Source organism: Leuciscus leuciscus, assembly GCF_965113295.1.
Source record: "Leuciscus leuciscus genome assembly, chromosome: 20".
In the NCBI taxonomy this organism is placed as follows: Eukaryota; Metazoa; Chordata; class Actinopteri; order Cypriniformes; family Leuciscidae; genus Leuciscus; species Leuciscus leuciscus.
This window is the reverse complement of record NC_138744.1, coordinates 30368092-30395597: the sequence shown is the minus strand read 5'-3', so window position 1 is coordinate 30395597 and position 27506 is coordinate 30368092. Positions and strand designations below refer to the sequence as shown.

The following is a 27506-nucleotide window of genomic DNA, read 5'->3' as shown; positions in this document are numbered from 1 at the left end:
AAAAAAAAAACATGCCTCAGCTTCTGCTTTACAGACAACAACGAACCCGACCAACACATCTGATCTGGACGTATTTCTGAACGACTTACTGACACATTTTATCATCGGGATCAAAATGTCACATGGCATTAGAAAAGAGGCAGTGCAATCAGTACACAATCACAGTCAGAGACAGACAGACGAGACTGCCTTTGTGTGCGTGTGTGTGTGTGTGTGTGTTTATAGGGCAAACTAACCCTCCTCCTCGCCAGCAAAAAATCAAAGTATGTGCGTGTACGGCAGAGACAGTGTTGGGACCGCTTGTGCTAGAAGTGTGCAAGTGTGCGTGGTTTCAAAGTGAACACATTTCAACAACGCCTGTCTGTCTGTGCGCTACGCTGTCTCTGTCTCCCTCCTGTATCCTCACATTATGGCTTACAACTTCCATTCTCACAACACATCCGTCTCTTTCTCTAGATCCCCCTGTGCCTCCATTCTGTCCGACCCTGCAGTCCATTTGGTTAAAAGAGTAAGAAATGGCACATAAGAGAGTAACAGTGAGTGAAGGAACTGACAGAGAAAACAGGGATCACTCGGGGAAAGGAGGAAACATGGGCATCTCTCCGAAGTCATCGTTCCCGAAGCTGCCGGTCTGATCCAATATGGAGAGAACATCCTGAAGAAGAGAAAGAGAGAGGGATGTTAAAGGAATAAACCGTGCAGAATGACCATCCCGTCATCATTTACTCGTAGTCCAAACATGTAGGATTTTATTTTGTCAGTGGAACACAGACGATGTTTAGCAGAATGTTCATGCTGCTCTTACACATACAATGAAAATGGCACAAAGATTCTGAAAAAAAATTCTGAAAAAAGATTTTATGCATAATGCTGCATAAATAATGTTTAATTATGAACATTAAGTCTTTTTGTGACCTTCCATTTTATAAACCTGATTTTAAGACATGTGGGAACCCTGGCTTAAGTCATGTGACAGCCTTGACTTCAACCCTTGCTTCAGTGTTTTTTCTGTTTCTGACATCAAACCTGTTTGAATATGTCCAAGTGTGAATGTGATTTGAGAGCTGTGGCGTACAGGTAAAGCATACAGTAAATTATCAAACTTGGGTGTGTTCCTCACTCACTGGAAACATCTCTGGCTGGTTGTTTTGAGACTGCAGGTGTGAGTCTGCAGTCCCTTGCGTGTGTGGCTGGTTTTGCCACTGCTGCCACCCTGTAACTCCCTCTGCTGGCCTGGAGCTGAACTGCGCTGCCATCTGACTAACGTCACCTAAACGAAAGAGCAAGAGCAAAACTGAGAGCTGGAACAGGGACAGCGGTTTATTTTTATAAATATGCTGCAAAATATTTACCATATCCATTAGTTGAGGGGTTTGTGTGATTGTTTATTTGTTGGTAACTTGATGCGTTTGCCATTGAAGCAGAAGCTCCGCCCATCTGGCCAAAGGAAGAGGAAGTGGAAGATGTTGGGGCAGAGCTGAAACCACCCATGTTAAACTGAGATGACGGACTTTTCCCAACTTGACCTGCCACCTGCTGGACAAAGAGCATTTACAACAAAATGGGCATTAACACCCTACGTACAGTGAAGGAATCAATTATATACATTACCAGTCAAAAGTTTGGAATAATAATTTTTTTTTATGGTTTTTGACCAAGCATAAAACACAGTAAACAGTCAAAAATACAGTAAACGGACAAAAAAAAAAACACGCTCCTCCCTACAGCAGTGGTTTTCAAACTCTTTTGGTCACGCCCTCCCTTTAAACCTTAAAAAAATATGCTGCCAATAAAAACAAAGATTTTTTTTAAATGTAAAAACGTGCAATGAAGCACCTGCAGTAGTTTCACTTTGTAATGTCATTGATATAGCATTAAGAGAAAATAGTAGATCAGAACTTTTAATTACACGATGCTTATATAAAAATCACCAATATATAAAAAAGGAAGAGCGCTAACCGCTATTCACACATTTGAACGCCGTTGCAACGACTTTTTTTCTGCTGATCTCTTGCGCCCCCCTGCAGTATTCTTGTCCCACCCATAGGCATGAAATGTCTACCTGTGTGTTGAAGGAAGGTCGTGTGGCAGACCATACTCCCGGGGGCGCTGAGGGTCCCGCCGGGGCCTGAATGGGGCTGTTGTTGCTGACGGGGACTCCAGAGGGCGTGCTCTGACGGGACATCTGTGCCAGCATCTGACCCGCTGAATGAGACACCGGCACCATCTGCTGGGTCATCGCTGCTGACCTGAGAACAGAGAAGAGCACAGTCAGAGGAGCGTGAGCAAGACCATGCCAACAGCAGGATAATGATGACGTGTGTGTGTGTTACCTGAAGGGCTCGCTGGGACGTGCAGTACTGGGGAAAGACGCTGCTGGTGGGTAAACCTGCTGTCCACTGGAGGCACTGGATGACACGGCCTTAGAGTCTGAGAGAGACAGAGACGTGTTAAATCACTGACGCTGAATTGAGACACTGTTTTTTATTTTTCTATTTCTAACCCAATCGAAACCAAAGTTTGTAAAACATCAGACCTGTATCTGATTTAGTACCGCATATGGAAGTGACCCAAATCAGAATCAGATTTCATGAGGTTTGTGCTGTTCACAAAAGGGATCCGAGTCGCAAATAGAAAAGAATTGGGCCACTTTTGCCTGCGGTCTGAACATAGCCACTAAACAGCAGATCAGATCTTTAACTGCCAAAAGTAAAAGTTGTTTAACAAAGTAATTATGACATACATATATATTTTGAGGTGAAATTAACATCTCAAAGTAATATAATACAATATCATACATTTATTTATCTAATTTTATTATTTTAATGTATTTTATGGGGCAAAGTAAAAAGAATCCATTGATTCTGAATGTGTCTGTTCTTCATACATGGATTACTCCCGTTATCTGGATTTTACGGTTGACGTTTGATTGTTAGGTTCTTCGAAGCTCATCCCGGAGTTGCTGTCATGGCAACAGGTCCATCAACTCAAACCTGTTTTTGTATTGTAAACTCAAATCTTATTTTATGTAAACTGGACCAGATTGCATCTTTTTAAGCGGAGTTTATACTTAAAAGTCTGTCCCAGCCACTGCAACTTTCTTACAAGAGTAGCTAATGAACCAGGGACGATAATAATTTAAAATAATAATAATGATATTATTTACATTTACATTTAGTCATTTAGCAGACGCCTTTATCCAAGGCGACTTACAAATTAGGACTAAATTCAGCGAGTCATCATAAAGAGGCAAGAGCAACAACAACGCAGGAAGTGCTCAAAATACGAAGTTCAGGTATTATTCAGAGTAGCATAAGCCTGATAAGTGGTGTTTCGAAGGGAAAGGTATTTTTTTTATTTTTTTTTTATTATATATATATTATAATGTTGTGTAGTCTATCATAATATAAGCACAGTCAGTTTTTGAAATTCATCAAGTTTTCTGTCAGGTGTGTGATGTTCTTTTATAATATGATGTCATTACGTTGCTGTCTTGCCGTCAGGCAATCGCTGCACTGCTGATCATGTTTTTGAGTATCAATATATCCACCCTTTCCAATGAACACAAGAACGGGCAGTAATCTCAGACTTAATCCAGATATTTTAATCAAATCTGCACATTCGTTTGCAGAACCAAATTAGCCAGAGATCAGTTATCAAGGTTAGAAGATCTAGCATCTGTCAAATCATCTCAGATGTATTAAGCGAGGTACGAAGAACGGGCCCCAGTTTTGTGAGTGTGTGTGTGTGTGTGTGTGTGTGTGTGTGGTCTTACTGTGATCAGCACTGACTACTCCTACAGTCTGCACTGGAACCTGAGAGAAACACAGGTGGAGAAAGACAGTCATTATGTTGTGTTGTTAACTCGCCTCACTATGTGAACAGGTTAGCAAATATGATAGTGCTCACCATTTACATACAATCTTAAAGGTACTGTAACAAAAACAAGGCCTGTTTCATTTTAGGGTTAGAGAGAGAGTGGAAATTATGAGAGGATGATGATCATGAAAAAGTAATATAATTTTTTAGTGAAGAAACTGACTAACATTTTAAGTGGAGTTCTGTTATTGAAGTGAGAGCACAAACGGTTCACATCATAAATTAATGTTTTGTAATTACTTCACCCTCTTAGGCTGTTCGGTCATTTCTGAACCATTTCACAAATTCTCACGAGTGCATAATTTTATTGTTACAACCTCAAGGAAGTTAGTGTTATAACATTTCTTTAAACAACATCCCACTTTATATTAAGCATCTAACTACTATGTACTAACATTTAAATTAATCATTTGATACAATGCACTTATTGTGTACATACATACATGTTTTTACATTGTACTTATATTGAAAAAATACCTGTATGTAATCACAGCTGTAATTAATGTCTTATTACACTGTTGACCGTTCTCGGTAACACTTTATTTTACAGTGTCCTTGTTACATTTTACATGTACTTACCATATTAATAACAGTAAATTATGCATAATTACATGCAACTAACCCTTAACCAAATCCTAATCCTACCCTAACCCTATAGTAAGTACATGTAGTTGCTTAATATTACTCAGTATTTAAATATATAATTACACCATAACAATGACACCTTCAAATAAAGTGTAAACCCTAAACCTACCCATACCATCAAACCGGTCTCTAACCGGGTAACCGCATCCACCTCAATAGCAGAACAAGTGTTTGCAATACAACATCAACACAATAAGTACATTGTATCTAACAATAGTATTTTAATGCAAGTACACAGTAGTTAAAAACTAATAAAAATGTGTTACCAACGACAAAAATGCCTACGAACAACTAAGGTGTGACCTTTTTTTTTTTTACTTGTGAATTGAATAATCAGTCGACTGGTGCTTTCATGAAACAACACACATTCTGACAACACAGAGCCGAGTTGGAGAACCACTGGTGTAGAAGGAGAGTGTGTTCACCTGAGGAAGAGACACCTGATTGGTTTCATAGGCTGCATCTCTGCCGATCCCTCCGTCTAACTCCTGCTGCTGCTGCAACTGCCTGAAGAAGAGAAACAACACTGATGTCAGTGCAGTCCTACCGCCATGACCATCAAACCCACCACCGGCCAACACCAGAGAGAGAGCATGCTGGTTAATCTACCACCGACAGGGTCACCCGAGACACACGGAGAGAGAGAGAGAGAGTCCCACTGCTCTCACCTGGCTGTGCCTTGACCTGGGCTGGGTGTGGAGGGGCAGTTAGGACTGCTCTGCCCCAGTGAAGGGGGCAGTGACCCCCCCGGGGAGGAAAGGGGGGACAGGGAATCCTGATTCGGACCTCTACTGTCACGTAAAACCAGAGGGATTGGTGGAAGACAGAGAGTGGAGCTGAATTAACACGCTCGCTCTCAGACACATACGGCTCAATCTAGGCAAAGCATGTCTGAATCATGGTTCACCCCGAAAAACAAAAACAAATGTGAAAATGTTTTGCATAAAAAATGTGTGTTTTAAAATTAAGCACATTTTCCTAAAATTCTCTTTGTGAATTGTGTCCAGGTGTTTAGTTTTAATGGGTCATATGATGGTCCTAAAAAGAACATTATTTCGTGGCTGAGCCTTAACTTTTATAAAGAATATCTCTTTGGGTTTGAGACTTCGAGCTTTGTAAATATGTGGATCTTATACTTGCACTAACAGCGACATAACACACTAAAGAAAAAGGAAAAGAAGAAATCACATCATATGGCCCCTTTAATAAACAATTTATATGTACATTTTTGTTTGTAACTCACAATGGAACTTCTTATTACTGTAATGACTATTTAAATCAGCATAAATAAGACTAACTAACATTTAAAGGTTTGGGGTAAGCCTTTTTTTATTTATTCAGTAAGTTAATTAACCAAAATTGACAGTAAAAGACATATAATGTTACAAAAGAGTTCTATTTTAAATAAGTGCTGTTCTCTTGAATTTTCTTGAAAAAAAGTATTATGGTTTCCACAAAAATATGAAGCACCACAACATTGATAATATTAAGAAATATTTGTTGAGCGTCAAATCATCATTATTATTATTTCTGAAGGATCATGTGACTCTGAAGACTGAAGTAATGATGCTGAAAATTCAGCTTTAATCACAGGAATAATTTACATTTTAAATTACAGTCTGCACTGTAAAATTACATTATTCTCATAGAAAAGAGTTCTTTAATTGTAATAATATTTTACAATTTTCCTGTTTTTTAAAATCAAACAAATGCAGCCTTGGTGAGCCTAAAAGACTTTAAAAAAACATACCGACTCCAAATATTTCCATGGTAGTGTTAATAACTGAAATAACAAATATATTTCTGCATTACATTAAGGAGAATTGGGAATGAGGTAAATATGCTTAATTGTCACGAAATGTCACATTTCACTATATCATAATACATAAAAGAAGCACAGTTTTCTTTATATTCTTTGTCTTTATCTACATAGTTTCTTATATAGAAAAATTCTATTATCTATATGTCTTTTTTATTATTTTGGGGTGAAATGAGACCCAGACATAAACACATGCCTTCAAACAAACTGATACATTTACATTTGATTACCTCAACAGGAATTAACCTTGGATCTTAAAAACACTTTTATACATTGTATGAAGTCATTCTCTACATTAGACAACACTGAATAACATGAGGCTAAAACAATCTGAAAGTGTTAAGACCGTGACACATCAAGCCGAGCCGGCGTCAAAAGAACTAACGGCTACAAAAGACGACTGTTGTTTCCACGTCGGGCGACTGTCCACTAGCATGTGTGTGAGGACATACCTGTCTATATCAGCAGGCATCAATAGTCTATATTTGTCCTTCACAAAGGAAAAACGAAACAGGGATTTAAACAAAGCAGCACTTTCTTACCATTTTGAATATCAATTGCGCTCATCACTTTCTTCATTACAGGCGGCTGTTAAGAAAATATGTGCATATCGGGATGCTCAGGGAAGACGAAGTAAAACCAGACCAGTCATCTTGACTTGCTCGCTTTTGCACTGATTCTTTTGCTAAACTGAACAGCCAATTTAGAGTGATATCTCTCACCAATGCAGATAAAACACGCTGAATCGGCTGAGTTGCCACCACAGGTGTGAGCCCGACTACAGCCGACGGGTGGCAAACACTGACCCGACAGATTTGCTGTTGGCTTGGCATGTCACGGCACTTAAACAGTGGCCCCAAAAACCTTTCAAAACGTAGGTCACAATGTACACAGCATCATCATAGCACATAATATCAGCAAACAACTTTTTTTAATAAAGTCAGTTCACACAAGTGTAATTAATCACCTTCAAGTGTGTGTGGTGCTGTTGTGTGTGTGTATCTGGTCTTGTGTTTTCGTGATGCATTTCAATACTAACTTGACATTGGCGTTGGTGGAGATGATGTACTCGATCTCTTCAGAGAAAGGATTCTGGAAGGTAAATGAGCTCGTTCTCATCCAGATCCACTCACGGGATTTAGACTGGAACCGGAACATCACCGAAAGCACCTGACCTCGCAGTTTCACCACCTACATCGAGGGTCAAAGGATTATCAACGTACACAAAGGATTAAGGACCAGCATTAAGGCCCATGAAAATCAAGATCTATAACTATAAAGATAACAATAACTATATTAGCGTCCACCACACCAGTCGTAAGTGTGCGCTGCAGTTTTGTCGTCTGCGGCTTTAAATGCTCAGGCTCTTTAAAGTAAGGGTGGATTCTGACTGGCTGTCAGTATTTTTTCAACTAAAGTTTTCATCATTCATCAGCTGGAAATAAATCGTTCTGAAAGTGATTTTCAGAACTATCTTTATCGTTACAGCTATCATCCTTAGTGTGACCGGCCTTAAAGCTACAGTGTGTTATGAAAAGAATATGTTCAGATCTAATGGCCAATACATGCACATCTTTAATTGCACATTAACTGAAATTTGCCAATTTACATGGCATATGCCATATTGTGTTGATTGTAATTAATAATACATTTAATTATGTATTGAACATTGGCGTATGCTATAGCTGCCATTTTATAAAAGCAAAAATGTCTAGCCATGCACATAAAATACAATATCTGAATTAGAATAACTTCACTGTAAAAAAAAAAAAAAAAAAACTGCCTTAAATTTTTAAATCAAATTGGATGTTTAAGTCATTTCAACTTAAATTACATTAAACTGACTAAAATTTAAATTAGTTGAATCTTGTATGAATAATAAAAAAAGTTGAAATTGCTTGTTTCACGTTGTCATAACTTAACGATCATACAATTTTCTACAGTGTTGTAACGTGTTGAATATTTCAGCGTGATGTCCCACGCAAACCCACACACCTGCTGAAGGCTGTCTCGCACTAAGCCATGGTCTTCTGGGTGTGCAAAATCCAGAACGTTCTTCCCCAGTAACTCCTGTGTCACATAACAACACAAAACACTAGTGAATGAAATTAATAGTTTACTGAAACACCAAACCAAAATTATAGCTTTCATTTAGCTGAAACCGAAAATAAGGTTTATTTAGTAATCAATGAATTCATCCAATTTATTTAATAATCAACACCCAAATAAAAACTGTACATGTAAACATTTAAAATTTACATAAAGAAGTTTTTATATCAACTTTTCAATTATATAATTAACTTTCTTTTCCATGTCATGAAATGTAACCATTTAAAAGGTGGCTGTAACTTGCTTCATTAAATAATGAAGACATGTTAATTAAAAATACAATGAATATGCAATATAGTGCATATATTATTAGATGGCAGAAAACAGAATAGACTAAAAGAGCTCAGTTCATCAAAATAAAAAAACTAGAAATCGTTCTTGTCAACCCAGCCCTGGCGTCCACACGGCTGGCATGTTTACTTGTTACAGTAAATCCACGTTGCATGCATGAAATAGACACTGACACCGTCAAAACTCGGCATTGGAGAAGCGCTAATTAAACGTCACAGTTTCAGTCAATGAGTTCGGCCCTCCAAAACAATTTTATAGATATTTTAATATGTTCATACAATGAAAACCTGAAGCTGATCAGCTATACTCAAGAAATGCAGAGGCATCTTAACACCCTGCTCTTCAGAAATGACTTCCTTTGGCCATGAGGTCCAGCCTGACTCAGGCTTTTGAGGCTCACCTGAGGTTGGTAGCCCACTGTTGCTACACAGCGGTGATCCACAAAGGTGTACATGCCCTGGCAGTTGTGGCGGGAAATAAATTCCACTGGAACACTGATGTTATTTATGTTTTTGTCGCCTGGGCAACAGGTGACCTGCATGAAAAACAGAGGTCAGAGAGGAACTACAAGGGATAGTTCACACATTTTTTTTATTCTGTCATTATTTACTCACCTTCATTTCATTCCAAACCCATAAGACTTTCATTCATCTTTGAAACACATATTACAGGGGTCCTGTTATGCCCTTTTATGAAGTCTTGATTTTGTTTTTGGGGTGTACTAGACTATGTTTTCACATATTTTACATTATTACAGCACCTCTCTCCCCAGTCTGGGGAGATGTTCAGGAACAGTGTCTAAAATAAATTAACCACTCTAAGTTCATTAGCCTTAGGAAGGTCAAACAAATGAATTTTGAAAACGTTGTGGAAAAAACGACATGTGCTATGTCTCTCTTTGACATAGCAGCAGCTCAACCAGGCCTCGTCCACTTTCTGCGTATTCCGTGGGCGGGGATTATTTAAATGAGGAACACTGTGACATCATAAGATCTGGAAATATTGCGTTGTAGTCCAAACTAGTCGTTTGTTGTAGTTCATGGAAAGTGGAATCTGTTAAATAAAATATCTCCCTTTGGAGTGGACTTTGAGCTTTGTAATCTTGCAGATCTTTTTATGCTCAAACAGCAACATTACACACTAACTAAAGTTGAAAAGTGGAAAAGCATAATAGGATCGAACAATAGATAAAATCTGTCCCAACATTGTAAGTCCACACAAACGAAACTTGACGATTTAAAACGTTCATAAAAAACACTGTAAAATATGAATCAGTTGGTCTAAACCAAGTCTTATAAAGCGACCGCGTCTGTTCAGATGTTGAACAGATTATTGGCTTTTATTCACATTCAAACATTGATCAACTCACATAGAGCCCATCAAATATGGTAATGGAAGCTCAAACGCAAGAACAAACCGCATTGATTCTCACTCGTCAAGAAAGCTTATTTGAGCTTAGATTTTCCATATTTGATGAGCTCTATGTATGTGCTTTGATCAATGTTTATGTGAATAAAAGCCCAAGTTTTGGTGGAATGGACTTTCAATTGAGAGAGAAATCTCTCAGGTTTCATTGAATTTAGTTCAATTTAATTTGTTTCATGTGTTTTAAAGATGAACAAAAGTCTACGGGCTTGGAACGACACAAGGGTGAATACAAAAATTACAGAATTTTCATTTTTAGATGAGCTAGTCTTTTTTGAGGTGTTGGTCATTAATGAGACATTTAATAAATGGTTCATCTAAAAGTAAACACGGTCATCATTTATTCACCCTATTTTGATCCAAACCCATATGACCGTCTTTTGAACACAAAGGTAGATGTTTAGTAGAATGTTGATGTTACTCTTTTACAGATAAAGTGAAGAGAAAGCAGCATGAACAGTCTGCTAAACTTCTCCATAATATGAGGTAAGTTGAGAGTAAATTATGACAGAATTATTCCTTCAAATGTGACTAAACTAATTCATTGGAAATTTAAATAAAATGGAAGGGAAAGAGCACCTGTAGCCTTCCAATGGCGACTAAACAATAACGATTTCCCTGATTATTATCAGCCTCCTCTTCAGCGAGAGTCACTCCTGAAAGAAAGAGAGAGTTAAAAGGACGATATCAGTTCCAGCTGTTTTCTGACTGTAATATCAGTGAACAATAGGGTCTTCCTGTGTATTGTGCCGTGTATTGTGTCACCTGCAGGAGGCCAGGATTTGATGAAGCCTGTGCAGTGTACAACCACATACTGCGGTTCACCGTCCTTAGGAGGACCCAATCCATTCCTGCAGAAGAAGAGATGATCTTTATCTATGTCTGTTTGTGGACTGAGATCTACAGACAGAGAGATGCTTTACCTGTTTCTGCTTCTCAGGAAGTGGAGTCTGTTCATGGATACTGGCTCTACTGGACACACTCCACATCTGAACACACACATTACAATCAATGTAGCATTTGAGAAATTTTGATATTAAGATTTAATACTTCTTCCAAAAAATATACTTATTTCTCGTGCATGCAAACAATATATAACTTGACATTCTAGTTGAGTTGTGTAGTACTAATGTCTACATAGGAATTGAATATGTGGAGCAAAAATTTGTTTGCTAATATTTTATACTTTTGTGTCCATAACCATCTAAAGCCTGACATATGAAATAGTCAGGAAGATATTTCTTTTTTTTTAAATGGAACAAAAAAAAAATATTTTTTAAATGTTTGCATATGTGTAATATGTTTTGTGACATATCTGATAAATCAGGCTTTTATGGCTCGTATAGTATGATACAGTTAGAATATGGAGCTCATATATCAGGAGAAAAAAACACTTCAATTTTATTCAGAGGCCCAAACTCTGCAATTTCTTCTAGATGTTGATATTTATATGGCTAAAAAGTAAGATGAAATTCTGATAGCTTTAACTGTAAATCATTATAGCAGATACCAATATCAGTCGTCACTCTATATCGCCCAATAATATGTCCAAGTGAGATGATTTTTGAATGCTTAGTTTTAAAACATATAATGCAATGCAATACAGTGATGATTGAGAGACGAACAAATAAACTCCTCAAAAGCCTGATGGATCATATTTGATACTCACATTTTAACATCCTTCAAAAAAATGATGCATGTATAATCAAGTAAAGTTGCTTCACTCCAGAAAGTGTTCATGTTACAATTATACTAAAAGGCCTTTTACTTGCTTAAAAAGTATAAACCTTCAATCTGATGACAGAAGGCATGTTGTAGATTGTGTGCAACAGGTTTTTCAGCAAAATTTTGATCATGTTTATAAATTAGAGGGCTTAGAAATTTGTGTATCAAATATATTACAGCAGGCTTTATAGGGTTAAAAGAGGTCTGTCTGTTCTCCCTATGCATCACCTCATCCTGCAGATGAAGGAGCGGCGTGCACCCATACTCATCCTCACAGATGTCTGACCACCCTCTTTCTTCACCGTGCCTGTTTTCATGTCCAACATTCGACCTAAAGTCAGAAAAGAGGAGGACCATTTAAACAGGAAAAGACTGACAAGAGAAAAGATGAAAGAAGTCGAGCCGTTTCTTACCGCTGTTGTTGTTCTCACTGGTGGAAAGCTGCTCTCGGAATTTCTCTGTGTCGTCTGGATGAAGCTGGTCGTACAGTGATGAACCAAGCCAATCCTTTTGTGACTGGTTCAGAACGGGTGTGACGGAGTCCGAAACATAAACGACGCGTCCGGTCTCACATGACACAACAAACAGGAAACCATCAGCTGCCTCTAAAATCAGGTGCTTCAGCTCCTGCAGTAAGAAAGCTACATAAATATTTGGTGGCAGAGAAACCCTTAACAGAATTTAGAATGTAATGCTTAATATTTGAAACAACCCCTTAAATTCATTAAACATCGTACCTATAGGAATTTACAGAGACCTTAAAGAGACATGGTGGTGGAAAAATATGAGATGGGAGGAAAACATGCATTTCAAAACTTTCTCTGGGGAACAAAAAAGTTTTGCAAGGTCCCAAATCTTTGCATTCTCTAACAAAACTTGTTCCCCCAAGAAACCAAGTTCTCTCGCAAAACTTAGTTTTTTTGCGAGTGAATGCAAAGTTCTCGGGGAATGCAAAACATTTGCGAGAGAACGCAAAAGCATTGACATATTTCTTCCTTCACCGTGTCCATTTAAGGCAGAGGTGTCCAAAGTCAGTCCTGAAAGGCCACTGTCCTGCAGAGTTTAGCTACAGCTTGTCTCAACACGCCTACCTGGAAGTTTATAGTATAGTATGCTTAGTGAGACCTTGATTAGCTGGTTCAGGTGTGTATAAATGGGGTTGGAGCTAAACTCTGTAGGACAGTGGCCCTCCAGGAGCAGGAGCGGACAACCCTGCATTAGGGGCTGCATAGGGAATTAAAGACAAGTTTGAGGTTATCCTAGCTTTAAGAGGTTATTTACAATGATGTTTAAGATGATTCTTTTCAAGAATTTGAATTTCTCTTATGTCTTAAGTAAAAGAAAAAGATAAGAACATTCTTAAGAGGGCATTCACACAGAATGCGTATGAAAAAAGATACTTCTTCTGATACTTCTTTTAAAGGGGTAGTTGATTATGATTTCACTTTTCTAACTTTAGTTAGTGTGTAATGTTGCTGTTTGAGCAAAAACAACATCTGCAAAGTTACAACGCTCAAAGTTCAAAGCAAAGAGAGATATTTTCTTTTAAAGAAATTGCTTTTTAAGGACTACAACAAACGGCTGGTAGAGACTACACAACATTCCTCCCGGGTTAGTGACATCACAAACCTTAAAATTTACATAAACCCCTCCCCTCGGAATGCGATTTATAGATTATCATGACAGAATATGCTAATGACTAGAAGATACTACACATAAGCTAAATAAATTCATCAACTAACCATTCAGAAATGTCCTGTTGCTTCTACATATTGTCAGACTTTTTCTTGAGTCTCTCCATCATTGTCTGACTCTGGTTTGAACATAAAAGGCTAAAAGTTTTTGACATTTTCAGTGTGTGACTGTGTGAGGTAAAAGGACACAAGGTCTTGAAGCTCCGCCCTCTGTGGCAGGAGCAGCAGCTCATTTGCATTTAAAGGGACAGACACAAAAACGGTGCGTTTTTGCTCACCCTCAAAAAGTGACAATTTTAACATGCTACATAAAATTATCTGTGGGGAATTTTGAGCTAAAACTTCACATACACACTCTGGGGACATCAAAGACTTATTTTACATCTTGTGAAAAAGGCATTATACCACCCCTTTAAAGGAAGGGTAGGCATCTAACACTTTTTGTTATACTGGTTGAAAGTCTCTTCAAGAAAAATAGCAGTTGTGCTTAAAAATGTTTCGTGAATCCGACGCCTGGTTCTTATTTGTATATACAATGAGTAATCTACATTGATCATATCGGACCTGGTCTGTGAGAAAGGATGGTTTATAGGCTCCATCGGTGCTGGTGTTGCCGCTCCCTCTGAGAGACTTCATGTGTGACACAGCCATGCGCAGGATGGTGAGCTTGTCTGGTTTGCGTGCCAGTGCGCTGCAGGTGGGCACCATGTCTGACAGCTCTGTGATGTAAGCGGTCATCTTATTTCTCCGCCTCCGCTCAATCTCGCTGTGATTCTCCCTGGGGTCAGGAGGTCAGAGCAGGAGCATGAGAGATGGGCAGTGCATGGAAGCGTGGGGAGAAGAGAGCAGGAACAGAGAAAGGTCGAGAGAAAGCAACAACAAGCAAACAAGGAGGAGAAAGAGAAAGAGAGATGGATGAATAACCAAATAAAGACTGCATCAATGTGCTCCTCAAATGAGACGACACTCGCATCTCCATGATAAACAAATGTGTATGAACGATCTCATGAAAGCTGAAAGAAAAAGCCTCTTCAAACGGCCTGAGAAAAGAAGAGAGGGACAGAAGAAACACCTGAAATAAAGTGTAAGACACTGACAGACTCATGGGCTGCGTTCAAAATTAAATACTAGATTACAACTTACTGCATACTACACAGTGTATACTGTATACTGAGTAAAACAGTATGCAGTCCAAATATACTCTGCAAAGATCTGGGGTAAAAGGAAGGTCGAAGGTCAATCATCATGGACCAGTTGCAGTTCAAAGGTGGAAAGTTCATGCTGGAGAGCTGTTTAAAGTAACCCAGCGAAACAAACTTCAAAATACTTTCAGTTTGGCCAGATTTTGTTCAAAATAACATCACACATGTTTGTTCTTTGATTTCACTTAAAATATATCAGGGCTTTAAAAGGATTAGTTCACCTCAAAATGAACATTTCCTGATAATTTACTCACCCAAATGCCATCCAAGATGTTAATGTCTTTCTTTCTTCAGTGGAAAATAAATTAAGTTTTTTGAGGAAAATATTTCAGGATTTTTCTCCACACAATTGGCTTCAACGGCAACCAGAATGTTGAAGTTCAAATCAATGCCGTTTCAAAGGGCTCTGAAGTGCTTCAAAGGGCTCTGAAGTGCTTCAAAGGGCTCTGCACGATCCCAGCTGAGGAATGGGGTCTTATCTAGCAAACGATCAGTCATCGTCTAAAATTTTTTTTAAATGTATATACTTTTTAACCACAATTGTTCGTCATGTGCTGGTCTGCGACGCGCCACGTATTACGTTATCACGTTGGAAAGGTCACGAAAAAAAAAGAAGAAAATAATAATAATAAATTAAAACAAAGATGTCGGACGATTTTGAAGTTGGAAGAGAAAATGAGATGGAACTTTTCACCCTTCCCCACCTTTTTGAACCGAAGTACACAGACAAATAACTTGTATAGATGACGTGACGCGTGACCTTTCCAACGTGATGACGCAATGCATGGCGCGTCGCAGACCAGCACAAGACGAACAATGGTGGTTAAAAAGTATATACATTTTTTTTTTTTTTTTTTATGACCGATCGTTTCGCTTGATAAGACCCCATTCCTCAGCTGGGATCGTGCAGAGCCCTTTGAAGCACTTCAGAGCCCTTTGAAACGGCATTGATTTGAACTTCAACCTTCTGGTTGCCGTTGAAGCCAATTATGTGGAGAAAAATCCTGAAATGTTTTCCTCAAAAAACTTCATTTATTTTCCACTGAAGAAAGACATGAACATCTTGGATGGCATTGGGGTGAGTAAATTATCAGGAAATTTTCATTTTGAGGTGAACAAATCTTTTAAGGCAAGACACTACATGTGAATAGTGTAACAACTAATTAGATATCACCATACTTTCCCTAGTTGAGTATTCATAGTACATTACCTTTTTGTCAGAAAATACATTCAACAGGCAGAAATAAAAACATTTTTACCATATTTTAAAGTATTTAACAAATCAGACGAATGTTATATGAACAAACTATAATAAAAACTCTCAGAATATAGATTGGAATATAACAAAGTTTGGTGTATGTAAGTCCTACTAAAGTGGAGATTTCTGACTCTGTGCAAGAGAACAAACTCATTAGGGCTTTTCAAACTTGAAATAGTTAACCCTGGGTCAATCTAAACCGAATCCTGGGTAACCTTTCTTTACGTTTCACACTGGTCATAATTTACCCAGGGTTAACAATTAATCCAGGGTATTCATAAAATGACTTTTCACACTGCACATTCCCAAACCCTGGGTTAATATCCTTATTTGCGGTGTCAATGTTTGGACTAATGCATAATCGAGAAATTCATAATCGTGTTTCTCTTGGTCCCCTCAAAGTTGCGTTGGATTTTCTCCTTGGCATAAAGGTTAAGAGGCCCATCTATCACTGTTTCCCATGTTCGTAGAGTTAGTTTCTGGAGTAAATATATAGGCTATAATCTGTGCGTTTACACAGCTTTTTAGAAATGGCTGGTGCTGGTGTCTCGCGTGTGTTCAGCCAATCAGCGTCACTAACGTCACTGGTAGTTCCTATAAGTGCTGGTTTAGACCCGACTCTGAAGTAGGAGCTACATTAGTTCCTCCAAAAGGAGTTCCTAGAACTAAAATCGTTCCTAGTTCCTGCGGTGCATTCCCAAACCCTGGGTTAATAACCTTATTTGCATATTTGCGGTGTCAGTGTCATTGTTTGGGCTAATGCAGCACGCAACCAGTTTACATAAAGGCTCTAGCATTGCGCATCCTCATTTTATATATTGCCAACTGTACTATCAATCAAGTTTATCCTGAATGGACTTTTCAGGCTATAAAGGTAAATGAAAATCTCCTCTTCACTCCAATTGTCACATTTCCCCCCCCTCAAACGCTGAAACTACTGTTTATACAATGTTTCCGTGACTGTCCAAAGCACATGTAAATGAGCCACACGATTGGTTGTCAGTTGCTATTTTGGGCTATTTTGCTTTTAATTTGTCTTCTTTCAGACTAGTGGAAAGAAAACATTAAAATACACATTTGTGTTTATTCTATTACACTTTATCTGTTTGTGTCTGTAGATTTCAAGGTTATCGTCGTTCTAAACCCCGCTTTTAACCCTGGGTAAAGGACCATTCCACACTTGTCATTTATAAGCAGGGTTAGCACTGCTTTTATGAAACCCCGGGTTAGCATCTCTTTTGCAATTTTAACCCCGCACTGCAGTGCTAAATGTGTACAATGTGAAAAAAACACCTTTAACTGAAATCAACCGACACAAATGGATAAAGTGTAATAAAATAAACACAATAGGGGCTTTCGCACCGGGTAGTTCTAGGAACCGAGAACTTATGGTTCTCTTAGGAACTTTTCCTGGTTTCATTCGCACCATCAGTAGAATAGACAGACATACATAGAAAGACAGTATATGAAAAGGTATTAGCGTATGCCGTGTGGTTGATGTCCAGTGTTGCTGAGCAGAAATACATAATCATGTTTCTCTTGGTCCCCTCAAAGTTGCGTTGGATTTTCTCCTTAGCTTAAAGGTTAAGAGGTCCATCTATCACTGTTTCCCATGTTCGTAGAGTTAGTTTCTGGAGTAAATATATAGGCTATAATCTGTGTGTTTACACAGCTTTTTAAAAAATGGCGGGTGCTGGTGTTTCGCGTGCGTTCGGCCAATCAGCATCACTAACGTCACTGGTAGTTCCTATAAGTGCTGGTTTAGACCCGACTCTGAAGTAGGAGCAACATTAGTTCCTAAAAGAGATCCTAGAACTAAAATAGTTGCTAGTTCCTGCGGTGCGAACAAAAAACGGGTACTTCCGCCAATAGTTCTAGGAACTATGAAAAGGCTCCTCCGGTGCGAAAGCCCCTTTAAATGTGCATCTGGATGTTATCTTTCCACTAGTCTGAAAGAAGACAAATTAAAAGCAAAATAGCCCAAAATCAAAAAATTGACCAGTGCATGAAATAAACTATGATTTTGCCTGTAGTGTCTTGCCTTAAATGTGTCAAACAGCAGTATGCTTTCACATGTCATATATTGTCTCATTATATTGCATGTTTAATTCAGGGAGTGGCATCCAGTTCATCATCTTGCAAATAAAAAGTTATTATGCATTACATTTTGTGTACATTGTCCTTAACTTTGACAGTCCAATTAAATAATAAGTGAAGACTTAACATTTAAAATAAGTTTAAAAACTGGCTGATACAGCAATGAAGGCTCATTCAAAGGCACGAGTTTGGGTCAGGACTATCTGACTGGCCAAAAAATAGATGACGGGAAGAGTGTTTAGAAACTTGACCAGCATATCTAGGCAATTCCAGTCAACTTTGAGCAATAACAGAGATTAGCCTAAAGAGATTCTTGAGAATCTACGGAGGATCAGATTACCATATTTGTACTTCATGCACTCTGATTTCAATCAATCAATACCTGGCAAATCTCTCCTTGTCATTCGATCCACCTCCGTCATCATCACACCTGAAGAAAGAGAAGCCAGAACGAAAGAAAAGACAAATTGTTAAACACAGTCACAAGACACACGGCTCAAAGTTCCAGCTAAGTAAAACCCCTGAGTCACATATCATGACTAACCTGAACAATTTACTTCCCTCATCATCTTCAAAGTCAGAGCTGGAAAACAGGGAAATTCACATTAGTCAGTAATATTGCACAACTGCAAAGGCTTTCAAACATTCCCATATCTCTCCGCCTACTTGACAGACGGATCAACGGCCAGAACAAAACACACTGACGACTGAATCATTGACCACAGACACTGAATAAACAAGCACACTGTTGTTGGCCAAAACCAAAATGTCATTCCTGTGAATTTGCCTCGGTTACGTTCACATATGAAGCATATTAAGGGGCAGTAATCATCCAAACCCCTATGACATTCTTTCCACAGTGAAACCCTTAAAGAACATGGTAAGAGGAATGTTCAAGGTTCTCTTAATCAATCAAAGGAATTACAAAGTGTCTGTACACTGTCAAGCTCCAAAGACGAAAAAAAGCATGACAAAGCACCATAAAATGATCATTCTTCCTAATGCGGTCAGGACACTGGCGTACAGGTGTATATGGTGTTTTCTCTCCTTTTTGGAACTTGAAGGTTTCAATGCCCATTAAATTCCACTATATGGAAAAAAGCTTGTTTGCACACTCAACAAGTTATTTCCTTCTGAGCTCCAAAGAAAGAAATCTGAAAATGGCAACAGAATGATCCTTTTGACAGCGGAGATCAACTGAACATGAGCAGAAATATTTAAGCACTAATTTAATTATGATTAGTACTTTTATATCTTTTAAAGAGACGGCTCAGTCAGACTTACCTGGCTTGTCGCTTGTTGTTGGCCTTCGACACAGCTGGTGTGGCCATGGCCAGTGAAGAGACCTCAGCCATATCTAAAATACAGCACACACAGAGCAGGACTGATAACTATCAATTATATATATATATATATATACTGTATATAAAGAGGGTAAAGATAAAATAAAGTTGTATGTGCCTTCATCTCCAGATCTAGTTAATAAGTGTCACTTTTTAAATCTACCAGGCAAAATTTTTTTTTATATATATATATATAGGGTAATTTGGTATCCCATGATGTTTTTGTGGAATCGGCCTATATGGTTTAATATATATTAGGCCTAACACACGGTAGGTACATATACTGTACATAAGGTGTGTTTGACTTGAAGCGGTGCTGCACAGACCGATTACATCAAAGTACTGTGAGAGCGATTAGAGAGCAGACTTTTAAATCTTTCAATCTTTCAAAAAAGATTTCGAATCACTTTCGCGGTACTTTGATGTCACGATCAGTCTGCACAACACTTCAAGTCGAAGACACCTGTATTGTTCCAAATTTTTTCAAGATGTTACCTTTTGCGAAAAGTCTTTTTGAGGGCCAAATCTTGTCTTTTTTTTTTATATACAATTATTTTATTTGAAAATAATTTTCATATTGTATATTTTTCATATTACATTTTTATATTGAAGGAAATGGTAAATACTGGTAAAATATACCAACAATCACATTTAAAAATAAACACTTTATGGCATACCATAAAAATAACCAGTAGTTCTCATTTCCACTAGATTTGACAATGACTGATTTCTCAACTTTTTATGTAGTGAAGATGTTGGCATGTCAAAAAACGCAGGTGTTTGATCCACATTACCTATCTGATCCAAGGGATATTAATGCTTTTTCCTTAGGCCAATCACATAGGCTAGTGCTGAAAAGACAGCAGTTTCTCCCTGTAATCGGAGGGAAAGCCCAGAACAAGGCTTGTTCAAGGCGTCTAATTCTAAGAAACTTACAGGCAAGCGCACAGCCAAAACAAGAAATGATGAGCCTTGCTGGTGGGTATGTTCAGCTCTTTGGCTTTATCCAGTGCCTTCGGCTGGATAATGGGTCTGGTTATGGCAGGGTTTCTCAAACTCGGTCCTGGAGGGCCACTGTCTTGCACAGTTTAGCTCCAACCCTGATCAAACACACCTGAGCAAGCTAATCAATGTCTTCAGGATCACTAGAAACTCACAGCTAGGTGTGTTTGATCAGGGTTGGAGCTAAACTGTGCAAGACAGTGGCCCTCCAGGACCGAGTTTGAGAAACCCTGGGTTATGGCCACGTACTGACACAACAGCCCATCAACCTCCCCAAAGCAGCCGCTTTTAGGACCATGGTAAGCTTTTCTTTGACTGTTAGCATTTTTGGGCTCGTCATCTTCTAACATTACCCGCTGACACATCGTATTTCTTGGCTGCTTAATGAGAGTTGTTTAATGACTCCGCTGCGTTTATCAGTCCTGGGCGGAAACACTCGTTTTACACTCATTTGGCGCTCCCTACTGTTGCAGGTGTATTATTGACATGTTAAAGTCTACACCCTAAATATAAGATGACCCTTTTTTTCAGATGTATTTCCAAGAAAAAAAAACACTGTATATCTATACATAATTTTTTTGGGGAGGTTTCACATCTATATATATGCGGCCTGGTGGCCAATCTTCACTGAATTTACATTCCATCAGTAAGAGCAGAGTGTGAAGGTTGAATTAGCGGATCAATAGCTAAATTAGCTAAAGCCAAACATTTGGTCACTCATGCCAATGCCAAATATCAGTTTCGATGGTGCCGACAATTTAAATCTTGGGAAACATGTGAAACATGTTTTGTTCTCTGATCTATTGTGAATCATAATCATACACTATTCGTTCATTGGCCAGAGGAGGACTGCGGTTTACGGTTTACTCCATTGCGGCTAGCTATATATATATATATATATATATAAAAAAATGAACTAAATTAATAACTTTTTTAAAACAAAAACGAAATATCACTGAACTTACTTAAGCTGGACTATGACACTATTTTCTTTCTTCTGGAAACAAACTTTTTTGCATTATTTTCCTGTTATCTCTCTCTGTAAAGTTGCTTTGAAACAATCTGTATTGTAAAAAGCGCTATATAAATAAATGTGACTTGACCAGTCCATCTTCATTGTTTTTCCCACACCCATGGGAGTCACAGTGTGGATAAGCCCCAAAGTGGCTCAACACACAGACTGTTGCTGCCCAGAGTGGAGCGCAGGGTGGATCAGTGATGGTTTGGGAGATCCATCTTTTCAGGGGTCTTGGTCCACTTGTTTGGTGACACCAGGGTTTGAATGTGAGCATTGTTGCATTTTTTTCTTGATTCGGTTCGCTTTCACAAGGCAACCTTTCAAAGCGTACCAAAATGTGTACCAAATGTACCAAAACGCACCAGGTTCCGAAACTAACTCTCAGGGGTGAAAACACCCTAACAGAGCAATCGCACCAGGGTTCGTTTTAATCGAACCAAACATGCCAAGTGTGAACACCCTTATGCCTCGTTTCCACCGAGCGGTACGGTACAATAGAGTACTGAGGGTGCTCTGATTGATCGGTCACCAATCACAATCGGTCTCTATAAAGGCCGATCCAGAAGAGCCGATCAGATGACGCAAAGCTTGCGCTGCTAAAATGGCTTCACCGGTCTGGCAATTCTATAAGGTGTGTGAAAAAGACAATACATTAGCAATCTGCAACGTGTGTACCAAGCAAATCCAACGAGGCAGAAAGCACGCAAAACATTTTAACACCACCAACCTCATCAGACATTTGAAGGTTAGTCACGTAAAGGAATATGAGCAGTTTTCAAAGTTAGCTAGCGTTAAGAGAGAGCGAGACAGTTCAGCAACTCAAGCGCCACTCACTCGTTTCAAAGACAGCAACCCTACAGCAGGGACAGTAAGAAGCATAAAGAAATATCAGACAAAAATAATGGAATTCATTTGCCTAGATAACCAGCCACAGTCTATTGTGGAAGACGAAGGGTTCCGGCGACTCATGTCCTATTTAGATTCACGTTACACTCTGCCAGGGCGTAAATATTTCCCTGATGTGTGCCTGCCGCAGTTATACCACACAGTGTATGTGTCGACAGCCTTATGAAGGACAACATAACATCAATTAGTTTCACAAGTGACATGTCCCATGTCTAAAAATGCCCACAAAATCTGACTGAGCATCCCAGAAAAAAGCAACTACTCCAGAATGTATAATTGACTCATGATGCGAAAGCCAGCTGTGGTTCTGTTAGTGTCAACTGCATTTCTTCTTGACATCCCAAGAGATGTGAACTTGCAATGGGCCTGGCTAGTTAGGCCTGCCCTGAGAAGTGAGTTAAAGTTATAGATAGATACAGATGTGGAAGTTGTTAGTTATTTGTATTTATTGTTAGTTTGTTGTATTTGTCAAGCCCTTAAGCTGTTCCCAATAATCAAGCACAGACTGCTAAGTTAATATGTTGGACATGTTGCTTGCAAATAAATACACAGTTGTCAATTCATGCTACGTTGTCTTCTCTTAATTGTAATATTTAAATGTTCATTGTTGTTAAATATAGTTTAATAAATAATGCTACATGATAAATAGAAGGCTTCAAATATACTATAATCGGTGATCGGTATCGAGTGATACAGCTTCCAGCAATCGGCCCCAGTACAGTTCAGTACGATTTGGGACGGTAAACTCTGATCTGGCTTGTGTTTCCAACGCCAACAGTACCCTTATAGGCGTGGTGTATGGCGGAAAGTAGCAATCGATGTCATTCTCGCGCGAAGAAGAAGAAAGCAACACAGTAAATAACAATGGAGAACATACAGCAGATCTTGTTCTTGCCTCTCGGCATGTGGCTGTCTGTCACAAGAAGAAAGGGTATTGTGTTAACTGTGTTAAAAAAATGGCACCTTTTGTGTTGTCAATCCCCTTGTAGCCCGCACAAGTGACGATACTCTGTCAACCAATCACAGTTCTGCATAGGCCTGTCACGATAACAAATTTTACTGGACGATAAATTGTCCAAGAAATTATTGCGATAAACGATAATATTGTCATTCGAGACCATTTTCATCTAATATAATGATAATGGCATAATAATGCAGGTACACCTTTTCAAAGATCTATAAACTTTTATTTCTTAAGAATATTAAACATTGAAAACGGAAAACATTTTAAATGTCCACAAAAAATGAACAAAACAACCAAAAACAATAAAAGCAATGGACTCTCAGTGTCTGTTAACAAAAAAATTCACTTGAATAAATACCAAAAACAATAAATAAATAGATGTAAACAAAATTGCACTTCAAAAATTATTAAACATTAGGCTCAGACATAAATAGTGATACATTCCATAACAGGCAAAACTGCCGTTTAGGACATTTGTAAACAAATTTTAAAAAGCCTTAGTTTGTCGACTAAACGCCCGAGTGATTGTGTAACTTACTGTCGGGAAGACGGAGACACACTTTATTGCGTGTATATGCTACGCACTGAAAATACTTGGTTAGGATTAGGGGTGAGGAGTGCGTGCGTATTACACGCCATAAAGTGCGTATCATATGCACGCAAAAACTATTTTTGGCGTATAAATCAATATTGAAATGGTATAGCCTAGATACGCATTTTCATGAGATCGGGCTCGCTGGATCGCGTTTGGCTTTGAAACCAATTACATCTTTTTCTTTTTTTTCCCTCCAACTCACAACTAGCGTCTTTTCTCTCTCCCGGCAGTCGCCGCAAGCAGTCCCGCCGGCGCTTTCCCATACAAAGACCATGTGACTGACAAGCGCCGCGGCGCCGCCTCCCGACACAAACACCATGCAACTGACAAGAGGGTTCACTCCTCCTATACGCTAAGGAACCGAGAGTGGTCATCAAGTCTCTTTGGTAGAGAGAGAGAGAGAGACACTCGAGGAAAACAAACAAGCATGCAAATCGAATTATCGCCGCCGGAAAAATTACCTAGTTCTGCAGTGAGTCTAGCTCCACCCTTTAGTAGCCTACAGGACTACTGTGTCAGATACCCCAAAGGAAGGGTCCCAAAAAAGTGGTACGGTACGGTTCGGAATTAGGGTACCATTCACAACTTCTGACAATCAAAACCATAGACTGTAAAAAAAGATGGACGACGCCCCTTCGCTCTCTTTCATTGGTGAGAACTGAAGCCGCCAGTGTACCGATATGGCGCTGACATCTTGGAACTTGAGTCTGCGCACTGTGCACCGTAGCGATCTCGGGACCAGATCTGCGCAGTAGTGAGCAGGAAGTAAAGCCGCGAAATCAACGCTCCGCCCTCACTCTCGCAGAATGCACTCTCCCTGAGTGCACTTTTTTAAAAATTGATTGCAGTACGACAAGAGGCTTGTTAAAATAAAGTAAATACAATCTCCTCAGTCCTCCGAAGATCCCGAAAAAAAATGTCCGTTGGTGCTTCAGTGACTACTTCGCTCAGAGAACCTGTCAATCACAGCGTTACACCACCGTTTTTATAGCATCACATAACTAACTAAAAACCAACTTATTTTTGAAACAGACACTTGAACTTACATCAGCGTGACAAAAACGACAGCAAATGAAAGAAACCACCGTTGGAAAAAAGATATTTGAAATGTAATTTAATTGTTTAGTTGGTCTTACGTCCCGCTGAATAACACGGGGAGGCGGGGCTTATGACTTATACTAGGACCAGGGGGGGTGATTGAGACGCTTTGGCTTCACTTTTCAGGGCTTGTGCGGCACGCTCATAGACAGTAAAAGAAATGGACACAGCGACCCCATTGGATTCAACGGAGAAAAGTGAAGTCAATTAGAAGCACTCACTTCCTGATGGCTGAGCGTACTGGACAGATTCAAACTGAGCTTGACGACGTAGATGTGACGTGAGCAACCCGTCTGTCTTCAAGTAGCTGTGCCAAGAGAAATCAGAATCATTCCCTTCCGAAACTTGCAGAGACGGAGAGTGTGAGTAGGAGGTGTCCATGAGCTAGGAGCAGGAGCAACTTTTGCTAAGTATTCTGATTAATTATTTTGTCATTTTGCCTCCACGTCCCCCCAATTGCCCGCGAGCTTCTCCTCCTGTCCATACGGTAATCTCTCTACTGTGCGACAGAGAGTCGCGTGGTTATGACGCAATCGTTAGCCTATTTTTACAAAAACTGCTTCAACGGGGCCATAACGTAAGTGAAAGTGAAAGTGAAAGTGACACGTGACGGCCAAGTATGGTAAACCCATACTTGGAATTTGACCTCTGCATTTAACCCATCCAAGTTAATGCACACACATTAGGAGCAGAGTAGTGAGTAGTTAACACACACACACTGCAAACGTGGATACACACACCCAGAGCAGCGGGCAGCCTTTGTGTGGCGCCCGGGGAGCGATTAGGGGTTAGGTGCCTTGCTCAAGGGCACCTCAGTCATTTCCCACCGGCTCTGGAATCAAACCAGCAACCTTTGGGTTACCAGTCCAACTCCCTAACCACTAGGCCATGACTGCCCCAACTGACAAGTTGACAAGATACAAGGTAATGGAGCCTTTTATACATTTTGGATAAATAATGGACAAATGGAGTCTTTAAATGCCTCAGATGTAAAGTTATTCACTGTCAAAGTGACGCCAAAATGAATGGGAGTCAATGGATGGCTAACAGCAGGTGATGGTCTGCTAATCAATGGCGGCCCCCGGGGAAGCTTCAGTTTTTTCCGAATGACTGCCCCCCTGGGCACGCTTGATGAAAACGGCTAAAAATTGCGTACCGTACTGAACTGTACTGTCAAAAAAGTGCCTAGGTCGAAACAAGGCATTAGTTTCATTGTCCAACCCTTGTACCTGCAGGACAGATCAATTAAATATAAGTCAGATCTTTTAAATAAATTATTTTATTCAGGATACATTAAATTTATGACAAGATTTATGCTTTTACAAAAGATTTCTATTTATCTATTAATAAATGCTGTTCTTTTGAACGTTCTAATAATTAGTAATAACGTCATTTAATTATCAAAAACATAATTAACCGTCCCACATTTTTGAAAACACTCTGATGCTGTTGTGTAGAACAAATCAATACAGCTCTTAATAAGTAAAGCTGACCTGAATAAAGATCAACACAAATATCCCTGTACTTCAGTCCATCATGAGCATGGGAATGTTGTTTTGGGCCTGTGTGTGAATGACAGCTGAAGCGCGAGCACACATACATAAACACACACACATACTGCTACAAGTGTCAGAACAAACTGTCACCGATCTTGTTGCTCTTTGCTACTGAATCTCGTTGCTCTTTGCTACTTTTCTCATAGCAAATCACCCGAACGGCACATGTTATTCCAGTATTAACTGCATGAGCTTGTGTTATTAGCTAACGTTACATCACAACAGTCGAGCTAACAGCTGCTCGAGCTAACCAGCCCAACTGCATATAATGGTCAAAACGAGCACAACTCAGACATTTAACAGCATAATCGTGTAAAAATGTGTTTTATACATTACCTGGATTAGCTGATGTCATATCTTAGAGGTAAATGTGTTCTCTTGCGAGCGAACAAATACAAAACAACTTTCCCAGCTGCAGAGAAAAATCTCCCTGTCCAATGTTTGTTTCTTTTTCCAGTGCGGTTTTACTTCCGTTCGAGTCTTTTAAAAGTACTTTAAAACCGATGTCATGAATTTAAACCGAGTGTCATCCTCACCGCAGGCCCGAACGGACGGGTTTGCAGACGTATAATAGTTGGTTTTCTTTTCTGCTCTTTGACTTTTTCCAGTATAAAAACCTCCCCTGATCCAAGATGGCGCCTGTGATCTTCCAGTAAGCAGCAGAAACGCGTCAGAAGAGGAAACTAGAGACTCTGCACAAGCTAGACGCGCCACTCTGCGTCCAAAGCAGCCTTTGCTGAGTGAAAACCATTGACTAAACAAGAAAAAGACTGAAACACACGAGCTTAGAGGTAGTGATAATGGGCGAATTTCGAAACACTGTTTCATGAAACTTCGAAACCTTTACAAATCTTTTGTTTCCAATCAGTGGTTCGGACCG

The 27506-nt window shown here is 39.2% G+C and overlaps 1 protein-coding gene and 2 long non-coding RNA genes across 6 annotated transcripts; all 3 read right to left on the bottom strand.

Annotated features, from left to right (window-relative positions):
• arnt (aryl hydrocarbon receptor nuclear translocator) lies at nt 1-27506 on the bottom strand. 4 transcript variants are annotated; one of them, XM_082150302.1, is made up of 21 exons: nt 26963-27506; nt 19429-19501; nt 18689-18727; nt 18527-18574; nt 14152-14365; nt 12307-12520; nt 12122-12224; nt 11092-11157; nt 10934-11019; nt 10748-10824; nt 9144-9278; nt 8339-8413; nt 7383-7534; nt 5193-5315; nt 4950-5031; nt 3776-3815; nt 2334-2430; nt 2063-2249; nt 1353-1536; nt 1125-1270; nt 1-655 (listed from the first exon to the last, which is right to left on the bottom strand). In XM_082150302.1, exons 1-21 carry the CDS (start codon nt 26979-26981, stop codon nt 569-571), a joined length of 2247 nt encoding a protein of 748 aa, XP_082006428.1. In that variant the 5' UTR covers nt 26982-27506; the 3' UTR covers nt 1-568. The 4 variants fall into 4 exon arrangements, with proteins under 4 accessions (XP_082006428.1, XP_082006430.1, XP_082006429.1 ...); XM_082150304.1 differs by having other exon boundaries at nt 1353-1533; XM_082150303.1 differs by having other exon boundaries at nt 5193-5312.
• On the bottom strand, nt 6118-7376 carry LOC309484287. The gene is made up of 2 exons (XR_014200823.1): nt 6380-7376; nt 6118-6327 (listed from the first exon to the last, which is right to left on the bottom strand). It is a non-coding gene; the product is annotated as an uncharacterized lncRNA (long non-coding RNA).
• Nucleotides 19953-21336, bottom strand: LOC309484244. The gene is made up of 3 exons (XR_014200771.1): nt 21083-21336; nt 20739-21044; nt 19953-20537 (listed from the first exon to the last, which is right to left on the bottom strand). It is a non-coding gene; the product is annotated as an uncharacterized lncRNA (long non-coding RNA).

What these genes read in the sequence shown, in the direction of transcription:
- arnt (XM_082150302.1), bottom strand. An exon ending in CATCCTTTCTCACAGACCAG is followed by an intron (nt 12,521 to 14,151) that starts GTCCGATATGAT and finishes TTCTTACTGCAG; the next exon opens with GAGCTGAAGCACCTGATTTT. An exon ending in TCCACCAACGCCAATGTCAA is followed by an intron (nt 5,316 to 7,382) that starts GTTAGTATTGAA and finishes TTTACGTGACAG; the next exon opens with TAGAGGTCCGAATCAGGATT.